This window comes from Bos indicus, chromosome 12 (assembly GCF_029378745.1).
Source record: "Bos indicus isolate NIAB-ARS_2022 breed Sahiwal x Tharparkar chromosome 12, NIAB-ARS_B.indTharparkar_mat_pri_1.0, whole genome shotgun sequence".
Classification (NCBI taxonomy): Eukaryota; Metazoa; Chordata; class Mammalia; order Artiodactyla; family Bovidae; genus Bos; species Bos indicus.
Genome location: NC_091771.1, coordinates 74,400,942 through 74,420,811, shown reverse-complemented (window position 1 = coordinate 74,420,811; position 19,870 = coordinate 74,400,942). Strand labels below are relative to the sequence as shown.

General features: G+C 39.6%; 1 protein-coding gene across 4 annotated transcripts in view; it reads left to right on the top strand.

Annotated features, from left to right (window-relative positions):
* LOC139186122 (ATP-binding cassette sub-family C member 4-like) overlaps positions 1–19,870 on the top strand; it is a 162,523-nt gene that overhangs the window by 97,961 nt on the left and 44,692 nt on the right. For all 4 annotated transcript variants that reach the window (XM_070799914.1, XM_070799913.1, XM_070799916.1 and 1 more), the window contains 2 exons: positions 5,090–5,190; positions 6,512–6,703. In XM_070799914.1, the coding sequence (XP_070656015.1) occupies positions 5,090–5,190; positions 6,512–6,703 (293 nt within the window). The remainder of the gene's footprint in view (positions 1–5,089; positions 5,191–6,511; positions 6,704–19,870) is intronic.

Below are 19,870 nucleotides of genomic sequence, written 5' to 3'. Positions count from 1 at the left end.
GTCTGCAGCATGTGACTCCACTATGTCCAAGTGAAGTCATTTGTGTCTTGATGAGAACCTTTATCTTTTTTTCCATTTACTTATTTATTTACAGTAGGTCCTTGTTGAGACCATTAAAAATTTTTTTTGATTGGCGTATGGTTGATTTAGGATGTGTTAACTTCAGGTGTATAGCCAAGTGCATCTGTTATACATATATCCACTTTTTAAAAGATTCTTTTTTCATACCCCATGAGCATTGGGGTGCATGTATATATATTTTTTAGTAATTTGCATTTTGATTAATACTTCAAATGAATTGTCCTTTAGAAAAGAATTTCTGTTTTTCACTTTTGGAATCTTTAGGAGCAAAGACCAGGTATGACGTGCCTGCTCCAGCAGACCTGTGGTGCCTTGGGCCTCTGCTTTGGCTTGCTCAGGCCATTCTTTCATTTTTATGTTACGTTTTATTTGGGTATAGTTCATCTACACAGTTGTCTTAGTTTCCGATGTACAGCAAAGTCAATCTGCTATACATATACATATATCCACTCTTTTTTAGATTCTTTTCCCATATCGATCATTACAGAGTTCTCTGTACTTTACAGTAGTTTCTTATTAGTTATCTTTTTAATATTTTATATATAGTAGTATGTATGTGTCAATCCCAGTCTTCCAGTGTATCCTTTCCCTCCCTTATCCCCTGGTAACAATGTTTGTTTTCTATATCTGTTACTCTACTTCTGTTTTGTAGATAAGTTCATTTTTAGATTTTTGTTATATTCCATATGTAAGCAATATCATATTCTATTTTTCTCTTACTTCACTCAGTTTGAAAATCTCTACGTCCAGCCATGTTGCTGCAAATGGCATTATTTTGCCCTTTTTAATGGCTGGGTAACATTCCATTGTATGTATGGCACCACATCTTCCTTGTCCATTGCTGTGTTGACAGGCCTTTAGGTTGCTTCCATGTCCTGGCTGTTGTAAATAGTGCTGCAGTAAGTATTAGGGTGCATGTATCCTTAGGAATTATGGTTTTCTCTGGATATATGCCCTGGAGTGAGATTGCTGGATCATATGGTAGCTCTAGTTTTAGTTTTTAAAGGAACCTCCATATTGTTCTCCATAGTGGCTGTACCACTTTACATGGAGGGTTCCCTTTTCTCCACATCCTCTTCAGTACTTATTGTTTGTGGACTTTTTGATGATGGTCATTCTGACTGGTGTGAGGTGAAATCTCACTGTATTTTTTTGCCTTTTTTTTTTTTTTGTTTCATTTTTTCCCACTGTAGTTTTGATATGCATTTCTCTAATAATTAGAGATGTTGAGCATCTTTTCACATGCTTTATGGCCATCTGTATGTTTTCTTTGGAGAATGTCTGTTTTAATCTTCTGCCCATTTTTTGATTGGGTTGTTTATTTATTTTTGACATTGAACTGCATGAACTGTTTTTATATTTTGGAGAGTAATCCCTTGTCAGTCACTTCATTTGCAAATACTTCCCCCATTCTGCAGGTTGTCTTGGTATTTTTTATGTGTTTTTTTATCCCTGTACAAAAATTTTAAGCTTAATTGGGTCCCATTTATTTGTGTTTCATTTATTTTCATTGCTCTAGGAGGTGGGTAAAAAAGTTTGCTGCAATTTATGTCAGAGTTTTCCCTATGTTTTCATCTAAGAGTTTTCTAGTGTCTGGTCTTACATTTATGTCTGTAATCTATTTTGAGTTTATTTTTGTTTATGGTCTTAAGGAGTATTCTGATTTTATTCTTTTCCATGTAGCTGTCCAGTTTTCCCAGCACCAATTATTAAAGAAACTGTCTTTTCTCCATTGTGTATTCTTGCTTCTTTTGTCTTAGGTGACACAGGTGCATGGATTTATTGCTGGGCTTTCTGTCCTGTTCCATTGATCTATATTTCTGGGTTTGGTGCTAGTAATCTACTGTTTCTTTCTTTTTTTTTTTTTTTTTGGGAAGTAAGCCAGAAGGAAAAACACCAATACAGTATACTGTTTCAATTACTATAGCTTTCTAGTATAGTCTGAAGACAGCGTGATCCCTTCTAGCTTCATTTTTTCTTCTTTTTCTCATGATTATGTTGGCTATTCATGGTATTTTGTATTTCCATACATGGTATTTCCATACAACATGGAAACTTTTTGTTCTAATTCTGTGAAAAATGCCATTGGCAATTTGATAGGGATTGCACTGAAACGGTAGATTGCTCTTGAGTAGTTTGCTTGTTTGTTTGTTTGTTTACAGTAGGTCTTCACTGAGATATTTTATCTTTTTACCTTTCTTTGAATGTGTTGAGGTCTACATAACTGTAGCAAGATGACCTTCTGAAAATCCCAGGTAGTGTCCTATAGCTGGATAGAGAGAACCAGGTTTACTGTTAAGCTATTTGTACAGATTAGGTTTTAGGTTTTAGGTTTTAGCTTTAGGGCTACTTGGATCCCTTCGTTGTAGGGGTCTGAGAAAGATTCTCTATAGCAAAAACAGTATACTCACTGCTGTGTGGGTCCCAGATGAGCAGTTGTTGGAAAGTGCAGCATGAATTCACCACCCTCACTATTCCATGGAAATAGCCCAATATCACAGTCTTTGATAGTGGCAAAATGAGAGTAATATTTTAGATTTAAAAGCATTGGCTCTTAGAACCCACTGCCTTGTTTTTGTGATTTCAACTGTAGCTACATTGGTTGTAGAGAGTGAAATTACATAATGATAATCAAAGCATAAGGATAAAGATCTGAACAATGGCACCCTCAACTATGTTATGCTGTCAAGTGTATCTCAATCCAGGTGGGATTAATATGGATAAAGGACAAAGAGAAGGTCCTATAGTAAGGACCTAAGAGAAGCAGAAGAGATTAGGAAGAGATGGCAAGAATACACAGAAAAACTGTACCAAAAAGATCTTAATGACCTGGATAACCCTGATGGTGTGGTCACTCATTTTGAGCCAGACATTCTGGTGGGTGAAGCTAAGTGGACCTTAGGAAGCATCACTACGAACAAAGTTAGTGGAGGTAATGGAATTCCAGCCTAGCTATTTCAAATCCTAAAAGATGATGCTGTTCATGTAATACGCCAGCAAATTTGGAAAAGTTATTAGTGGCCATGGACTGAAAAAGGTCAGTTTTCATTCCAATCCCAAAGAAATGCAATGCCAAAAAATGTTCAAACTATCATACAATTGCACTAATTTTACATGCGAGTAAGGATATACTCAAAATCCTTCAAACAAGATTTCAACAATATGTGAACTGGGAACTTCCAATTGTACAAGCTGGGTTTAGAAAAGGCAGAGGAACCAGAGATCAAATTGCCAACATTTATTGGATCATAGAGAAAGCAAGAGAATTCCAGAAAAGACTATGTGAAAGGCTCTGACTCTGTGGATCACAATAAACTGTGGAAAATTCTGAAAAAGATAGGAATACCAGACCATGTTACCTATCTCCTGAGAAACCTGTAAGCAGGTCAAGAAAAAACAGAACTGTACATGGAACAATGGACTGGTTCAAAACCTGGGAAAGCAGTATGACAAGGCTATATGTTGTCACTATGTTTATTTTACTTATGTGCAGAATACCTCATGCAAAATGCCAGGCTGGATGAAGCTCAATCTGGAATCAAGATTGCTGGGAGATATCAATAACTTCAGATATGCAGATTATACCACTCTAATGGCAGAAAGTGAAGAGAAACTGAAGAGCCTCTTGATGAAAGTGAAAGAGCAGAGTGAAAAAGCTGGCTTAAAACAGCATTCAAAGATTTAAGATCGTGACATCCGGTCTCATCACTTCATGGCAAATAGATGGGGAAACATTGAATGCAGTGACAGATTTTGTTTACTTGGGTTCCAAAAATCACTACGAACTGTGACTGTAGCCATGAATGAAAAGACGTTTGCTTCTTGGAAGGAAAGCTATGACAAATCTATACAGAATATTAAAAAGCAGAGACATCACTTGGCCAACAAAGGTCCATATAGTGAAAGCTATGTTTTTTTCCAGTAGTCATGTAAGAGTTGTCAATGGATGTAAAAGTTGGGCCATTGAGAAGGCTGAGGGCCGAAAAATTATGCTTTCAAGTTGTGATGTTGGAGAAGACTCTTTGAGAGTACCTTGGACAGCAAGGAGATCAAATTAGGAAATCCTAAAGGAAATCAACCCTGAATATTCACTGGAAGGACTCATGCTGAAGCTCCAGTACTTTACCACCTGATGCAAAGAGCTGACTTATTAGAAAAGACATTGATACTGGGAAAGATTTAAGGCAGGGGGAGAATGAGGTGGTAGAGGATAAGATGGTTAGATAGCATAATGAACTCGATGGACATGAATTTGAGCAAACTCTGGGAGATAACAAAGGACAGGGAAGCCTGGCATGCTACAGTCCATGGTGTCACAGAGTCAGACATGACTTAGTGACTAAACAACAAAAATTTTGTTAGCTCTTTCTAAATTCATAATAACTTATTAAAATTTTATTTATTTATTTGGCTGTACTGGGTCTTAGTTGGGGCACGCAGGCTCTTTAGTCTTAGTTATTAACAGGCAGGAATTTAGTTGCAGCATGTGAACTCTTAGTTGTGGCACGTGGGGTCTCTTTGCCTGACCAGAGATCGAACCTGGGCCCCCTGCACTGGGAGTTCAGAGTCTTAGCTATTGGACCACCAGGAAAGTCCCTCATAGTGTGTGTGTGAATGTGTGTGTGTGTGTTTACTATATTATTGTCTCTACAACAGAAGTAATATTATGAGTGATAATATCATTACATGCTAATGACTTAAATATTATAAAGGAGTCTTCTCACTACTCTATAATAAAATAGATAACTAAAAAGGACCTACTGTATAGCACAGGGGATTCTATTTAATACTCTGTAATAACATATATGGGAAAATAATTTTAAAAGAGCAGATTATATGTATATATCTGGCTAATTCACTTTACACCTGAAACTAACACAGTTTTGTAAATCAACTATACTTCAATAAAAATCATAAAAATAAAGGAGTCTTCTTTGTAAAGTGACAGAAAGACCTGTGTGAGGGGTTGAGAAGGAGACTCACTTTATTCCTCTTGTTCCTCATTTAGCTTTGGATCTCGGGCAGGTTGGCCTGGTCCTGTCTCTCACGCTAACACTCATGGGGATGTTCCAGTGGTGCGTCAGGCAAAGTGCCGAAATTGAGAACATGGTGATGTTTATCTTTCTGTTCTTAGCCTTTTCAGGTCTCCTTCCTGTTATATGGCATAAAAGCAATTCTTACATAAAATAATACAACCCTTTCTTCTCTCTCTTTTTTTTTTTAACATAATCTTGCAAAGTTGTTTTTTTTTTTTTTTTTTTTATGTTCTCCTCCATCTGCTTGAGGTCTTCCCTAGTGTCTCAGATGGTAAAGAATCCACCTGCAATGCAGAGCCACAAGAGACAAAGGTTCTGTCCCTGGATTGGAAAGCTCCCCTGGAGAAGGGAATGGCTACTGACTCCAGTATTCTTGCCTGGAGAATCCCTATGAACAGAGAAGCCTGGAAGGCTATAGTCCATGAGTTGCAAAGATTGGACATGACTGACTGACTGACTGACTTTCACTTTCACTTTCCATCTGCTTAAAGTTAATAAAAATATACACATATTTTCTCACATATGTATGCCATGTCAGAAGATTTTACATTCATCACAAACTGTCTTCAAATACAATAAATGTCTCTGTAGGAGAGACGTTCTGAAATTCTGGAGGCAATGTAAGCTAATTTCTTAGCAGTTTATTTATCTTTGCTTCTTAATGGATAATTCCTTATTTTTGGTAAAAGAAAAGAATCCAGTATTTTAAGGTTTATTTAATTAATATTTCTCTCCAGCCCCCCATTTTATCACTTATTCTTGTGTGTGTTGAACACCTGAATTTGCTGGTGGGCCTTCTTCCTGGTAGGTAGGCTTCCTCTCAGAATGTGCTCTCAAAAGTGTGGAATTACAGTTGTTTAAGAGGCCTTAGTCAATAAGTAAATTATATACTTTTGAATACTTTTACCTTCTCCTAAAGGGAGAAAAACAATAAAAATGAAGTTTTTCCATTTATTTCTCCTAACAGAGTTGAAAGTGACTATTAAAATGATGTTTGATGACTGTCCAATTCTGGACATCTGTAACACGTGACCCTTCTGTAGCCATACATATTGATCGATGTCCATAAGTGTTCTTTTCTTTCAAAAAAAAAACTTTTGCTTTTTTATTCAGATGTGAAAGGTGGATCAATAAAACCTTACCATTCATTTCTCTTAATTTTCTTAGCTTTTATATAAAATTGAAGAAAGTGGTCGTGTGTAAAACTGTTGAAGATGATGAACAAGTTTGCAGATCATCCAAGGCCTTATCAGGCTCCTACTTCTGTCCTTTGTGGATTTTGAGACCTGAGATATTCTGAACCATAGAAAAGCAGGAGGTTTCATTTACAATCTCTGAACACCCATAAACTAGATCCTCTGATACTAACTGATGTGATGTCATATGTCTTTCAGATGGTTTCAGTAGAAAGGGGGATTGAATATACAGACCTTGAGAAAGAAGCACCCTGGGAACTTGAGTATCGTCCACCACCATTCTGGCCCCCAAACGGAAGGATTTCCTTTTCCAGTGTTAACTTCAGATATAACTCGGACAGTCCTCTGGTATTGAGGAACCTGGAAGAAATCATTAACTCAGGAGAAAAGGTTAGTTTAAGCCATTTGCCTCTTTAAATCCAGCTAAAGATTTAGCACCACATCTGTACTTGGCTTCCTTATCACTATGTCAGGGGGACTGTTTGCTCCTAATGGATGCAGATTAGATCAGTGACATTGTAGGTGAATCTTTCTTGGAAACTGGCCATGGAATGGGAACACCAGCAATTTTTTCCCCGTGTTGTGAGCTCCCTCATGGTGATTGATGGGCTCTGGGATCTGGGGCTCCATCTTAACCTGGCTCAGGACACTATATGTGACACCTGATTATTCATACAAAGTCTGGGACATCAGCCTTGTCTTCCTGGTCCTAACTCTCAGTATCTCATTCTTTTCCATATTTTCTTGTTTGTATTTTGAAATCTTCTCTTCTTCCCATGATATTCTCTGATTGCAACCTCCCTCTCTGTCCCTTAGCCCTTCCTGTAGCCTTGTTCTCCATTCACCCACACTGAGCTGCCAGCCCCCTGCCCTCCCCCCATAGACTGCTTCTTTCTTAGCCCAGATCTGATCCTTACTGGGCTGTGTGAGCTGCTGCTGGAACCATAGCCTAGCCTCAAGTCCACTCCAGCAGGAGCCGTGAGGTGACCTTGTGTCTACCAGAGAAGAGCCTGAATAATGACCCAGTCCTAAGTGAGGAATCAGGACCTCAGATGGAGGCAGGGTCTAGAGATTGGCTAAAAGTCAAAGCAAATGGAAGGAAGCAGAGAAGATCCACATGAAAGATGGTAGAGAGGCTTGTGACCTGAACCTGTCAGCTTCCATGTCTGCTGGTGATGTTCCTTCCACAGTCAGCTTGAGGCCCTCACCTGGGACCAGGACAGAGTCCTGAAGAAGACACTAAGCCAGAACAGACAAGGTATTAAGAGCTCTTCCCCACCTCCCTCCGCAGACAGTATGTCTGAGACACACACACACCACTGCACTCGGATTGTGTGTAGTTTCTCCCAAAGCACCACATCCTCTCTGTTCCCAGTGCACATGCTGCCCCTCAGCCTCAGAGACCCAGGCCCTCCATCATCTGGATGACGAAAATCTCCTCATTTTCTGAGTCAATGTGAATGCATCCTCAAGACCCTAAGTTTAATATACCCTTAATATACCCTTATATATACTAATTTATATTATATATATTTAATATACATACTTAATATACTATATACTTAATGTACTAACATATAATTAATATACTAATATACATATTAGTGTATATATATATATATACACACTATACTTTTAGTGTAAATATACATATATATATATATATATATAATTTTATACACACACACACACACTAATATACCCTTCAGTTCAGTTCAGTTGCTCAGTCATGTCCGACTCTTTGTGACCCCATGAATTGTAGCACGCCAGCCTCCCTGTCCATCACCAACTCCCGGAGTTCACCCAAACTCATGTCCATTGAGTCAGTGATGCCATCCAGCCGTCTCATCCTTTGTCATCCCCTTCTCCTCCTGCCCCCAATCCCTCCCAGCATCAGTCTTCTACAATGAATCAACTCTTCACATGAGGTGGCCAAAGTATTGGAGTTTCAGCTTTAGCATCAGCCCTTCCAAAGAACACCCAGGGCTGATCTCCTTTAGGATGGACTGGTTGGATCTCCTTGCAGTCCAAGGGACTCTCAAGAGTCTTCTTCAACACCACAGTTCAAAAGCATCAATTCTTTGGTGCTCAGCTTTCTTCACAGTCCAACTCTCACATCCATACATGACCACTGGAAAAACCATAGCCTTGACTAGACAGACCTTTGTTGGCAAAGTAATGTCTCTACTTTTGAATATGCTATCTAGGTTGGTCATAACTTTCCTTCCAAGGAGTAAGTGTCTTTTAATTTCATGGCTGCAGTCACCATCTGCAGTGACTTTGGAGCCCAAAAAAATAAAGGTTGACACTGTTTCCACTGTGTCCCTATTTCCCATGAAGTGATGGGACCAGATACCATGATCTTCATTTTCTGAATGTTGAGCTTTACGCCAACTTTTTCACTCTCCTCTTTCACTTTCATCAAGAGGCTTTTTAGTTCCTCTTCACTTTCTGCCATAAGTGTGGTGTCATCTGTATATCTGAGGTTATTGATATTTATCCCAGCAATCTTGATTCCAGCTTGTGCTTCCTCCAGCCCAGCGTTACTCATGATGTACTCTGCATATAAGTTAAATAAGCAGGGTGACAATATACAGCCTTGACGCACTCCTTTTCCTATTTGGAACCAGTCTGTTGTTCCATGTCCAGTTCTAACTGTAGCTTCCTGACCTGCATATAGGTTTCTCAAGAGGCAGGTCAGGTGGTCTGGTATTCCCATCTCTTTCAGAGTTTCCCACAGTTTATTGTGATCCACACAGTCAAAGGCTTTGGCATATTCAATGAAGCAGAAATAGATGTTTTTCTGGAACTCTCTTGCTTTTTTGATGATCCAGAGGATGTTGGCAATTTGATCTCTGGTTCCTCTGCCTTTTCTAAAACCAGCTTGAACAACTGGAAGTTCACTGTTCACGTATTGCTGAAGCTGGGCTTGGAGGTTTTTGAGCATTACTTTACTAGCATGTGAGTTGAGTACCTAGTTTGAGCATTCTCTGGCATTGCCTTTCTTTGGGATTGGAATGAAAACTGACCTTTTCCAGTCCTGTGGCCACTGCTGAGTTTTCCAAATTTGCTGGCATATTGAGTGCAGCACTTTCACAGCATCATCTTTCAGGATTTGAAATAGCTCAACTGGAATGCCATCACCTCCTCTAGCTTTGTAGTGATGGTTTCTAAGGCCCACTTGACTTCACATTCCAGGATGTCTGGCTCTAGGTGAGTGATCACACCATCGTGATTATCTTGGTTATGAAGCTCTTTTTTGTACAATTCTTCTGTGTATTCTCGCCATCTTTTCTTAATATTTTCTGCTTCTGTTAAGGCCATATAATTTCTGTCCTTTATCGAGCCCATGTTTGCAGGAAATGTTCCCTTGGTATCTCTAATTTTCTTGAAGAGATCTCTAGTCTTTCACATTCTGTTTTTTTTTTTTTTTCCCCTCTATTTCTTTGCATTGATCGCCAAGGAAGGCTTTCTTTTTTTTTTTTTGGAAGGCTTTCTTATCTCTCCTTGCTATTCTTTGAAACTCTGCATTTAGATGCTTATATCTTTCCTTTTCTCCTTTGCTTTTTGCTTCTCTTATTTTCACAGCTATTTGTAAGGCCTCCCCAGACAGCCATTTTGTTTTTTTGCATTTCTTTTCCATGGTGATGGTCTTGATCCCTGTCTTCTGTACAGTGTCACAAATCTCTGTCCATAGTTCATCAGGCATTTTATCAGATCTAAATCTATTTCTCACATCCACTGTATAATCATAAGGGATTTGATTTAGGTCATACCTGAATGCTCTAGTGGTTTTCCCTACTTTCTTCAATTTAAGTCTGAATTTGGCAATAATGAGTTCATGATCTGAGCCACAGTCAGCTCCCAGTCTTTTTTTTGCTGACTGTGAGAGCTTCTCCATCTTTGGCTGCAAAGAATATAATCAATCTGATTTCTGTGTTGACCATCTGGTGATGTCCATGTGTAGAGTCTTCTCTTGTGTTGTTGGAAGCGGGTATTTGCTATGACCAGTGTATTCTCTTGGCAAAACTGTATTAGCCATTACCCTGCTTCCTCCCATAAGACTTCCTTTTGCATTCCAGTCCCCTATAATGAAAAGGACATCTTTTATGGGTATTAGTTCTAAAAGGTCTTGTATACCCTTAGTGTCTTATATACTCTTTTAAGATAGCATTTATGGTACACCTATGATCATAGCAGCCAAAAGTTGGAAGGAGCCAAATCCTTACAATGAAGTATTAATCAGCCTTTAAAAGGAAGAAAATTCTGACCTATGGATAAACCTTGATGACATCTTGCTAAATGAAATAAGCCAGACACAAAAGGAATGAATACTCTGATTCTATTTATGTGAGATTTCTAGAGTAGTCAAATCCAAGAAGACAGGAAATAGGATGATGGTTTCCAGGGACTGGGGAAGGGGGAAATGGGGAGTTGTTTGTTAATGGGTAAGAATTTTAGTTTTATGAGGCAAAAAAAAAAAATTGACAAGCTTGGTTGCACAGCAATGTGAATGAACTGAACACCAAACTATCTACTTAAAAATGGTTAAATGGTTAAATTTTATGTTATGTGAATTTCATCATAATTAAAAGATAGCACCTGTGGCATGCTTTGTAATTTGGGATCTGCATTTCATAGTACTTTGAGGCTTTCTAAAATCAGGGAGCATCTTGTTTTCATCTTTGTCCCCAGAGAGTAGCATTCTACAGGGCATAGAGAGGGTGCTGAGGGACTGCTGGTTGTGAGGGTGAGTGAGTAACACAGGTATGAACAAGTGGAAACCAACACACAAACACACACACACACATGACAACTCCGTACATAACTGAAAGAACTGCTCTTTAAAACTCTTACCACCCCAGACCCATCTAATGGCTGTAGCTGTGATTTAATGAATGAAACCCTTGTAACATGAAAGAATATTCAACGTAATGCCCGAACGCTACCCAGGGAGCAGCTTCAGTTAGTCACAGGGCAAAAACTCCCTCCTAATTATCTCCAGTTTCAGTGTAGGTCAGGAAAAATGTGAACTGCTGTGTCAGGAAAACATTAACCACAGCTCTTGATATAATCTTTTCCCTGAGAGCACTGTAGGTGGTGTTTACTTACTCTCAGACAATGTGTCTGTCAGATTTTCTGTTGTAAATGTAATTCTGTTAACCTGCACTTGTCTTAAATTTTCCCCAAAGCCATAAAATATGACTCATCTAAAATACTCTGTAGTACAACTTAGGAACATAACAGATTCTTATTCTTCCTTCTAAAACCTGCAAATCATGGGATTAAGATTCTAAAATGTTTGAGGGAAAACTGAATTTGGAGACTGAATTAATAACTGCGGTAACTTGACTTTTGATCTGTGCCTTGGTCCACTCTCAGTATCACTGTTAGCTTCATTTCTGTGTTTGGAAATGATACCCGGGCAGTGTATTCATGAAATGATCTCACCCACCTGTGTATATCCCAGGTTCCCTCTCCTGCTCACCTGTCCCAGCCCTCATCACTCCAGGATACTGCTTTAGTGTTGGATTTGATTGATAGAGGCTGCTTTTTTTGGGGGTCGGGGTGGGGGGCATGGTGGGCAGGGGACTTGGGAGTGAGCCAGCCCAGAATAAGTGGGGCTTTATTCTCTTTCCCTTATTTCCTCTTCTGTCCTGATTCCTGGAAGTTAGAGTCAATAGGAAAGTATAGTAGGTGCTATGCAGGATTTTAATTCACAGAAGAAATAGCAAGTAAAAATAAGGAACTAGGACTCCTCGTGGTGCAGTGGATGAGAATTTGCCTGCCAATGCAGGAGACACTGGTTCAATCCCTGATCTGAGAAGATTCCACATGCCGCAAAGCAACTAAGCCCTGCACCACAACTGCTGAGCCCCTGTGCCATAACTACTGAAGTCTTTGCTCAGCATCAGTAGAAGCCCCCTCAGTGAGAAGCCCATGCACTGTAACAGGAGTAGCCCTCACTCATCACAACTAGAGACAACTCTTCCAAGGCAATCAGGACCCAGCATAAAACATAAAAGCCAAACATAAAAGCCAACAGGAGGTAAATAGGACCCTAGACTTCCTGGTTAGAGTCTGAAAACAGGCTACATTTTTCATTTAGATGATTTTGTGGTTGATTTGATCATTTTAGAGAATCCTGGGCAAAGTATTTTCCAGCTCTTGAGATAGATTGATTTTGCTTTGTTTTTGCTCACAGCTATTATTTGGATGATACACTTTTACAGATGCTTATTAGTAGACCATGCTATAATGTGCAAAAATATTAGTTTCCTAAATTTTCTCCTTTTTTACACAATATTTTGTTAAAATCCCCTCTCTTCACTCCCAGATTGGCCCACTTCTCCTGCTGGCTTCCTAATTCCCTGTGAACTCAGACTGTGGTGCCAGGGCCAGCAGCACCTGCATCTCCTGGAGCTTCTTAGAAATGCAGAATCTCAGGTTCACCTAGACCTCTTGACTCAGAATTGCATCTGAACATGACCTCCTCATTTCTCTCCCATGGGCAGTTTTTGATGAGTGATAACCTGTGATTTCCAAGAAATGTCCTTTGACAATTTGAAATTGAACTCAAGAATTCCCAAGTCTCTGTTGCGACTAAGCAGGAGGCTCTAAAATGTTCTGTGCCACTAGATTTACTTTCTAGTAAATTTACTTTCATGCTCTATAAATTGGACCTTTACATTATAATTTAATTCTGTGTGATTCCACCACATCATTTGTGTCTTTCCAGGGGAGTCTATCTTCATCACAGGCAGTTTTCATCCTGCTGTCTGTCTTTCCCCATATCAGCCTCGTGCAGGAACTGGAGGGATTTCCCATAGGCTCGGCCCTGCCTGGACCTGGAGTTAGAGTCAGCCCCATGTAGCAGTGTATATGTAGCTCTTTCACCACCTGATGTGATCAAAAGTGAGTCTTGCTGCCACAAACAGGACATGAGTTCTGTTTGGCCTGTTCCACAGGTACCATGTGTCTCACTTAGCTGCAAGTTTCTCTCTCAATCCGGCTGTGGGTGCTGGTTCTTTCTGCTGACAGCTGGTCTGCCTGCCCTCAGGTACCCTCTTTGTTCCCACTCACCACAAATATGCCTGTGTCCATGTCAGGCTTTAACTATCTGGCCATAAGATCTCTATGGTAGGCCTGTTCCTTTAACTCCAACTACACCTCTTCCCACTATCTCTGTTCTAGCTACACAGACACATGATAAGGTATCAGGCCATCCAGGGGATAAGGAGGCCCATCAGCAGATGGAAAAGAGGCCAAGAGACGTGGATTTGAGTCCCATCCTGCTACTTACGGGCTCTGATATTTCAACCAGACTAATTCATGAATCTAAGCTTCAATCTTTTCTTGTGCAAAATGAAAGTGATAGGATTGATGTAGGGTTGATGAAAAACTTAAACAAGATAAGACATGTGAAGCACCCAGAATAACTGCTTAGACAAAAATGGTCATTATTTTCATAGGGTGTAAAATGACCTTGAAGAAAGTAGGGAAAACCACTAGACCATTCAGGTGTGACCTAAATCAAATCCCTTATAATTATACAGTGGAAGTGAGAAATAGATTTAAGGGACTAGATCTGATAGACAGAGTGCCTGATGAACTATGGAATGAGGTTCATGACATTGTACAGGAGACAGGGATCAAGACCATCCCCATGGAAAAGAAATGCAAAAAAAGCAAAATGGCTGTCTGGGGAGGCCTTACAAATAGCTGTGAAAAGAAGAGAAGTGAAAAGCAAAGCTGAAAAGGAAAGATATTCCCATCTGAATGCAGAATTCCAAAGAATAGCAAGGAGAGATAAGAAAGCCTTCCTCAGCGATCAATGCAAAGAAATAGAGGAAAACAACAGAATGGGAAAGACTCGAGACCTCTTCAAGAAAATTAGAGATACTAAGGGAATATTTCATGCAAAGATGGGCTCAATAAAGGACAGAAATGGGATGGACCTAACAGAAGCAGAAGATATTAGGAAGAGGTGGCAAGAAGACACAGAAGAACTGTACAAAAAAGATCTTCACGATCCAGATAATCACGATGGTGTGATCACCTACAGCCAGACATCCTGGAATGTGAAGTCAAGTGGGCCTTAGAAAGCATCACTACGAACAAAGCTAGTGGAGGTGATGGAATTCCAGTTGAGCTATTTCAAATCCTGAAAGATGATGCTGTGAAAGTGGTGCACTCAATATGCCAGCAAATTTGGAAAACTCAGCAATGGAAAAGGTCAGTTTTCATTCCACTCCCAAAGAAAGGCAATGCCAAAGAATGCTCAAACTACCACATAATTGCACTCATCTCACACGCTAGTAAAGTAATGCTCAAAAATCTCCAAGCCCAGCTTCAGCAATACGTGAACAGTGAACTTCCAGTTGTTCAAGCTGGTTTTAGAAAAGGCAGAGGAACCAGAGTTCAAATTGCCAACATCTGCTAGATCATCGAAAAAGCAAGAGAGTTCCAGAAAAACATCTATTTCTGCTTCATTGAATATGCCAAAGCCTTTGACTGTGTGGATCACAATAGACTGTGGACAATTCTGAAAGAGATGGGAGTACCAGATCATCTGACCTTTTTCTTGAGAAACCTATATGCAGGTCAGGAAGCTACAGTTAGAACTGGACATGGAAGAACAGACTGGTTCCAAATAGGAAAAGGAGTACGTCAAGGCTGTATATTGTCACCCTGCTTATTTAACTTATATGCAGAGTACATCATGAGTAATGCTGGGCTGGTGGAAGCACAAGCTGGAATCAAGATTGCCGGGAGAAATATCAATAACCTCAGATATGCAGATGACACCACCCTTATGGCAGAAAGTGAAGAACTAAAGAGCCTCTTGATGAAAGTGAAAGAGCAGAGTGACAAAGTTGGCTTAAAGCTCAACATTCAGACAATGAAGATCATGGTATCTGGTCCCATCACTTCATGGCAAATAGATGGGTAAACAGTGGAAACAGTGTCAACCTTTATTTTTCTGGGCTCCAAAATCACTGCAGATGATGATTTCAGCCATGAAATTAAAAGACACTTACTCCTTGGAAGCAAAGTTATGACCAATCTAGACAGCATATTAGAAAGCAGAGACATTACTTTGCCAACAAATGTCCATCTGGTCATGGCTATGGTTTTTCCAGTGGTCATGTATGGATGTGAGAGTTGGACTGTGAAGAAAGCTGAGCGCCAAAGAATTGATGCTTTTGAACTGTGGTGTTGGAGAAGACTCTTGAGAGTCCCTTGGACTGCAAGGAGATCAGTCCTGGGTGTTCATTGGAATGACTGATGTTGAAGCTGAAACTCCAGTACTTTGGCCACCTCATGTAAAGAGCTGGGCTTATTTGATGCTTTTGAACTGTGGTGTTGGAGCAGACTCCTGAGAGTCCCTTGGACTGCAAAAGGATCCAACCAGTCCATCCTTAAAGAGTTCAGTCCTGGGTGTTCATTGGAAGGACTGATGCTAAAGCTGAAACTCCAATACTTTGGCTACCTCATGTGAAGAGTTGACTCATTGGAAAAGACCTAATGCTAGGAAGGATTGGGGGCAGGAAGAGAATGGGACAACAGAGGATGAGATGGCTGGATGGCATCACAGACTTGATGGACATAGGTTTGTGTAGACTCTGGGAGTTGGTGATGGACAGGGAGGCCTGGCACGCTGCAATTCATGGGGTCGCAAAGAGTTGGACACGACTGAGCGACTGAACTGAACTGAAAATGACCTTAACCGCTTATACTGTGGAAGGTGTTGTCTGTTCCATGAGAATGAGGTGTTGGACATTTGAAGTTGTGTTTATAGCTATAGGATCCATCTGCTGTACCTTTCTCTGTCTGATTTATCTTATACCTAAATAATACGGTAATAGATTTTCCATAAATTTCTCTGGCCTGAATTAAAATTCTCAGCTCGCAGTGGAAATTTCTTTGTCTCAGGACACCACAGGTAATACAATATGGTAAAGTCAAATACAATATATTTCCTGATGTCAACATATACAGTCTAGTTGAAGAAACAAAAAAAAAATGACTATGTTAGCTTTATAAACTAGGAGGTCATGATTTTTATAGACATTAATAAAAAATGACATAACATCTGTAAGGGTTGGGACAAGCCCACATAAGGGGACAGGGAGAGCATTTCCAAGGAATTAGGCATGTGAGCCAGACTTAGTGGTGTGTGGTTAGGTCTTCAGCAGGTGAAAATGCATGTGGAAGGCATTCTGGGAGGTGGGACCAGCATAAGCAAAAGCATGATGCCCTGATCCAGTGAATAAAGAACCAGACACCTGCAAAGCATTCAACAAAAGGAAATACCAGGTGGGTAACACACATTTTTTCATTCGACCCTCACAACTACCTAGTGATGCCAAGGAAGCTGACTCATGTATATGAAGGATAGAGAGGTTAGAGAGGACAGTTTTGTAAAAGAGACATCTTGACGTGGAGTGACGGGCCCTGAGCTAGCATTCAGGAGTTTAATCTAAGAAGTAAGAGCACATGGACCAGGGTGGGCAGGTGCGGGATAAGCAGGGAGCCAGAAGCTGTTGCATCTCTAGTACGATTCTTGGGAAAGTGATTCAACTTTTTGGAATCAAACTGATGTCAATTAGAACAAACCTATAACAACTGGATTTTTGAATGTGCAGGGAAACAGGTGGGAGTAGAAAATGGCATCATACTTCTGGAGGGTAGGTTAGAATCTTAACAGCTTCCTCTGAAAATCTTCATGCTTTGTTGTTGTTGTTCAGTCACCTAGTCGTGTCTGACTCTTTGCCACCCCATGGACTGACCACACCAGGCTTCTCTGTCCCTCAGTATCTCCTGGAGTTTGCCCAAGTTCATGTTTATTGTGCCAGTGATGCCATCCAGCCATCTCATCCTCTGTCATCACCTTTTCCTCCTGCCTTGAATCTTTCCCAGCATTAGTGTCTTTTCCAATGAGTTGACTCTTTGTGTCAGGTGGCCAAAGTATTGGAGCTTCAGCATCAGTCCTTCCAATGAATATTCAGGACTGATTTACTTTAGGATTGAATGGATGATCTCCTGCTGTCCAGGGATTCATACTTGCTGTCCAAGGGGTTTATACTTGACTCTCAGCAATTTCACATCAGAGAATTTATGTGAGAAAATGATTAAGGTTGTTTGCAAAGATTAAGTTTCAGGGATATTTAACACAGAGTTATTTATGACAGCTTACTATTTGATGCAGTCATAGAGGATTTGTTAAATAAATGATCGCATGTACTATAATATTATACAATCATTAAAGTAAATATCTTAATGAAATACTAAATGAAAACACATATAACAGTATGTTCACTTTATTTTTTTAATTTTATTTTATTTTTAAACTTTACAATATTGTATTAGTTTTGCCAAATATCGAAATGAATCCACCACAGGTATATCTGTGTTCCCCATCCTGAACCCTCCTCCCTCCTCCCTCCCCATACTCTCCCTCTGGGTCGTCCCAGTGCACCAGCCCCAAGCATCCAGTATCGTGCATCAAACCTGGACTGGCGACTCGTTTCATACATGATATTATACATGTTTCAATGCCATTCTCCCAAATCTCCCCACCCTCTCCCTCTCCCACAGAGTCCATAAGACTGATCTATACATCAGTGTCTCTTTTGCTGTCTTGTACACAGGGTTATTGCTACCATCTTTCTAAATTCCATATATATGCATTAGTATACTGTATTAGTGTTTTTCTTTCTGGCTTACTTCACTCTGTATAATAGGTTCCAGTTTCATCCACCTCATTAGAACTGATTCAAATGTATTCTTTTTAATGGCTGAGTAATATTCCATTGTGTATATGTACCACAGCTTTCTTATCCATTCATCTGCTGATGGACATCTAGGTTGCTTCCATGTCCTGGCTATTATAAACAGTGCTGCGATGAACATTGGGGTACACGTGTCTCTTTCCCTTCTGGTTTCCTCGGTGTGTATGCCCAGCAGTGGGATTGCTGGATCATAAGGCAGTTCTATTTCCAGTTTTTTAAGGAATCTCCACACTGTTCTCCATAGTGGCTGTACTAGTTTGTATTCCCACCAACAGTGTAAGAGGGTTCCCTTTTCTCCACACCCTCTCCAGCATTTATTGCTTGTAGACTTGGATCGCAGCCATTCTGACTGGCGTGAAATGGTACCTCATAGTGGTTTTGATTTGCATTTCTCTGATAATGAGTTATGTTGAGCACCTTTTCATGTGTTTGTTAGCCATCTGTATGTCTTCTTTGGAGAAATGTCTATTTAGTTCTTTGGCCCATTTTTTGATTGGGTCATTTATTTTTCTGGAGTTGAGCTATAGGAGTTGCTTGTATATTTTTGAGATTAGTTGTTTGTCAGTTGCTTCATTTGCTATTATTTTCTCCCATTCTGAAGGCTGTCTTTTCACCTTGTTAATAGTTTCCTTTGTTGTGCAGAAGCTTTTAAGTTTAATTAGGTCCCATTTGTTTATTTTTGCTTTTATTTCCAATATTCTGGGAGGTGGGTCATAGAGCATCCTTCTGTGAGGTATGTCGGAGAGTGTTTTGCCTATGTTCTCCTCTAGGAGTTTTATAGTTTCTGGTCTTACGTTGAGATCTTTAATCCGTTTTCAGTATATTTTGTGTATGGTGTTAGAAAGTGTTCTAGTTTCATTCTTTTACAAGTGGTTGACCAGTTTTCCCAGCACCACTTGTTAAAGAGATTGTCTTTAATCCATTGTATATTCTTGCCTCCTTTGTCAAAGATAAGGTGTCCATATCTGCGTGAATTTATCTCTGGGCTTTCTATTTTGATCAGTATTTCTGTCTTTGTGCCAGTACCATACTGTCTTGATAACTGTGGCTTTGTAATAGAGCCTGAAGTCAGGTAGGTTGATTCCTCCAGTTCCATTCTTCTTTCTCAAGATCGCTTTGGCTATTCGAGGTTTTCTGTATTTGCATACAAATTGTGAAATTATTTGTTCTAGCTCTGTGAAGAATACCGTTGGTAGCTTGATAGGGATTGCATTGAATCTATAAATTGCTTTGGGTAGTATACTCATTTTCACTATATTGATTCTTCCAATCCATGAACATGGTATATTTCTCCATCTATTAGTGTCCTCTTTGATTTCTTTCACCAGTGTTTTATAGTTTTCTATATATAGGTCTTTAGTTTCTTTAGGTAGATATATTCCTAAGTATTTTATTCTTTCCGTTGCAATGGTGAATGGAATTGTTTCCTTAATTTCTCTTTCTGTTTTCTCATTATTAGTTTATAGGAATGCAAGGGATTTCTGTGTGTTGATTTTATATCCTGAAACTTTACTATAATCATTGATTAGTTCTAGTAATTTTCTGGTGGAGTCTTTAGGGTTTTCTATGTAGAGGGTCATGTCATCTGCAAATAGTGAGAGTTTTACTTCTTCTTTTCCAATTTGGATTCCTTTTATTTCTTTTTCTGCTCTGATTGCTGTGGCCAAAACTTCTTTAATCCCATTTTGTTTAAATATGTGAACTTGTGTCTTTAAGATCACATACAAAAAAAATACAACAGCAGTAAAAAAACACATACAGA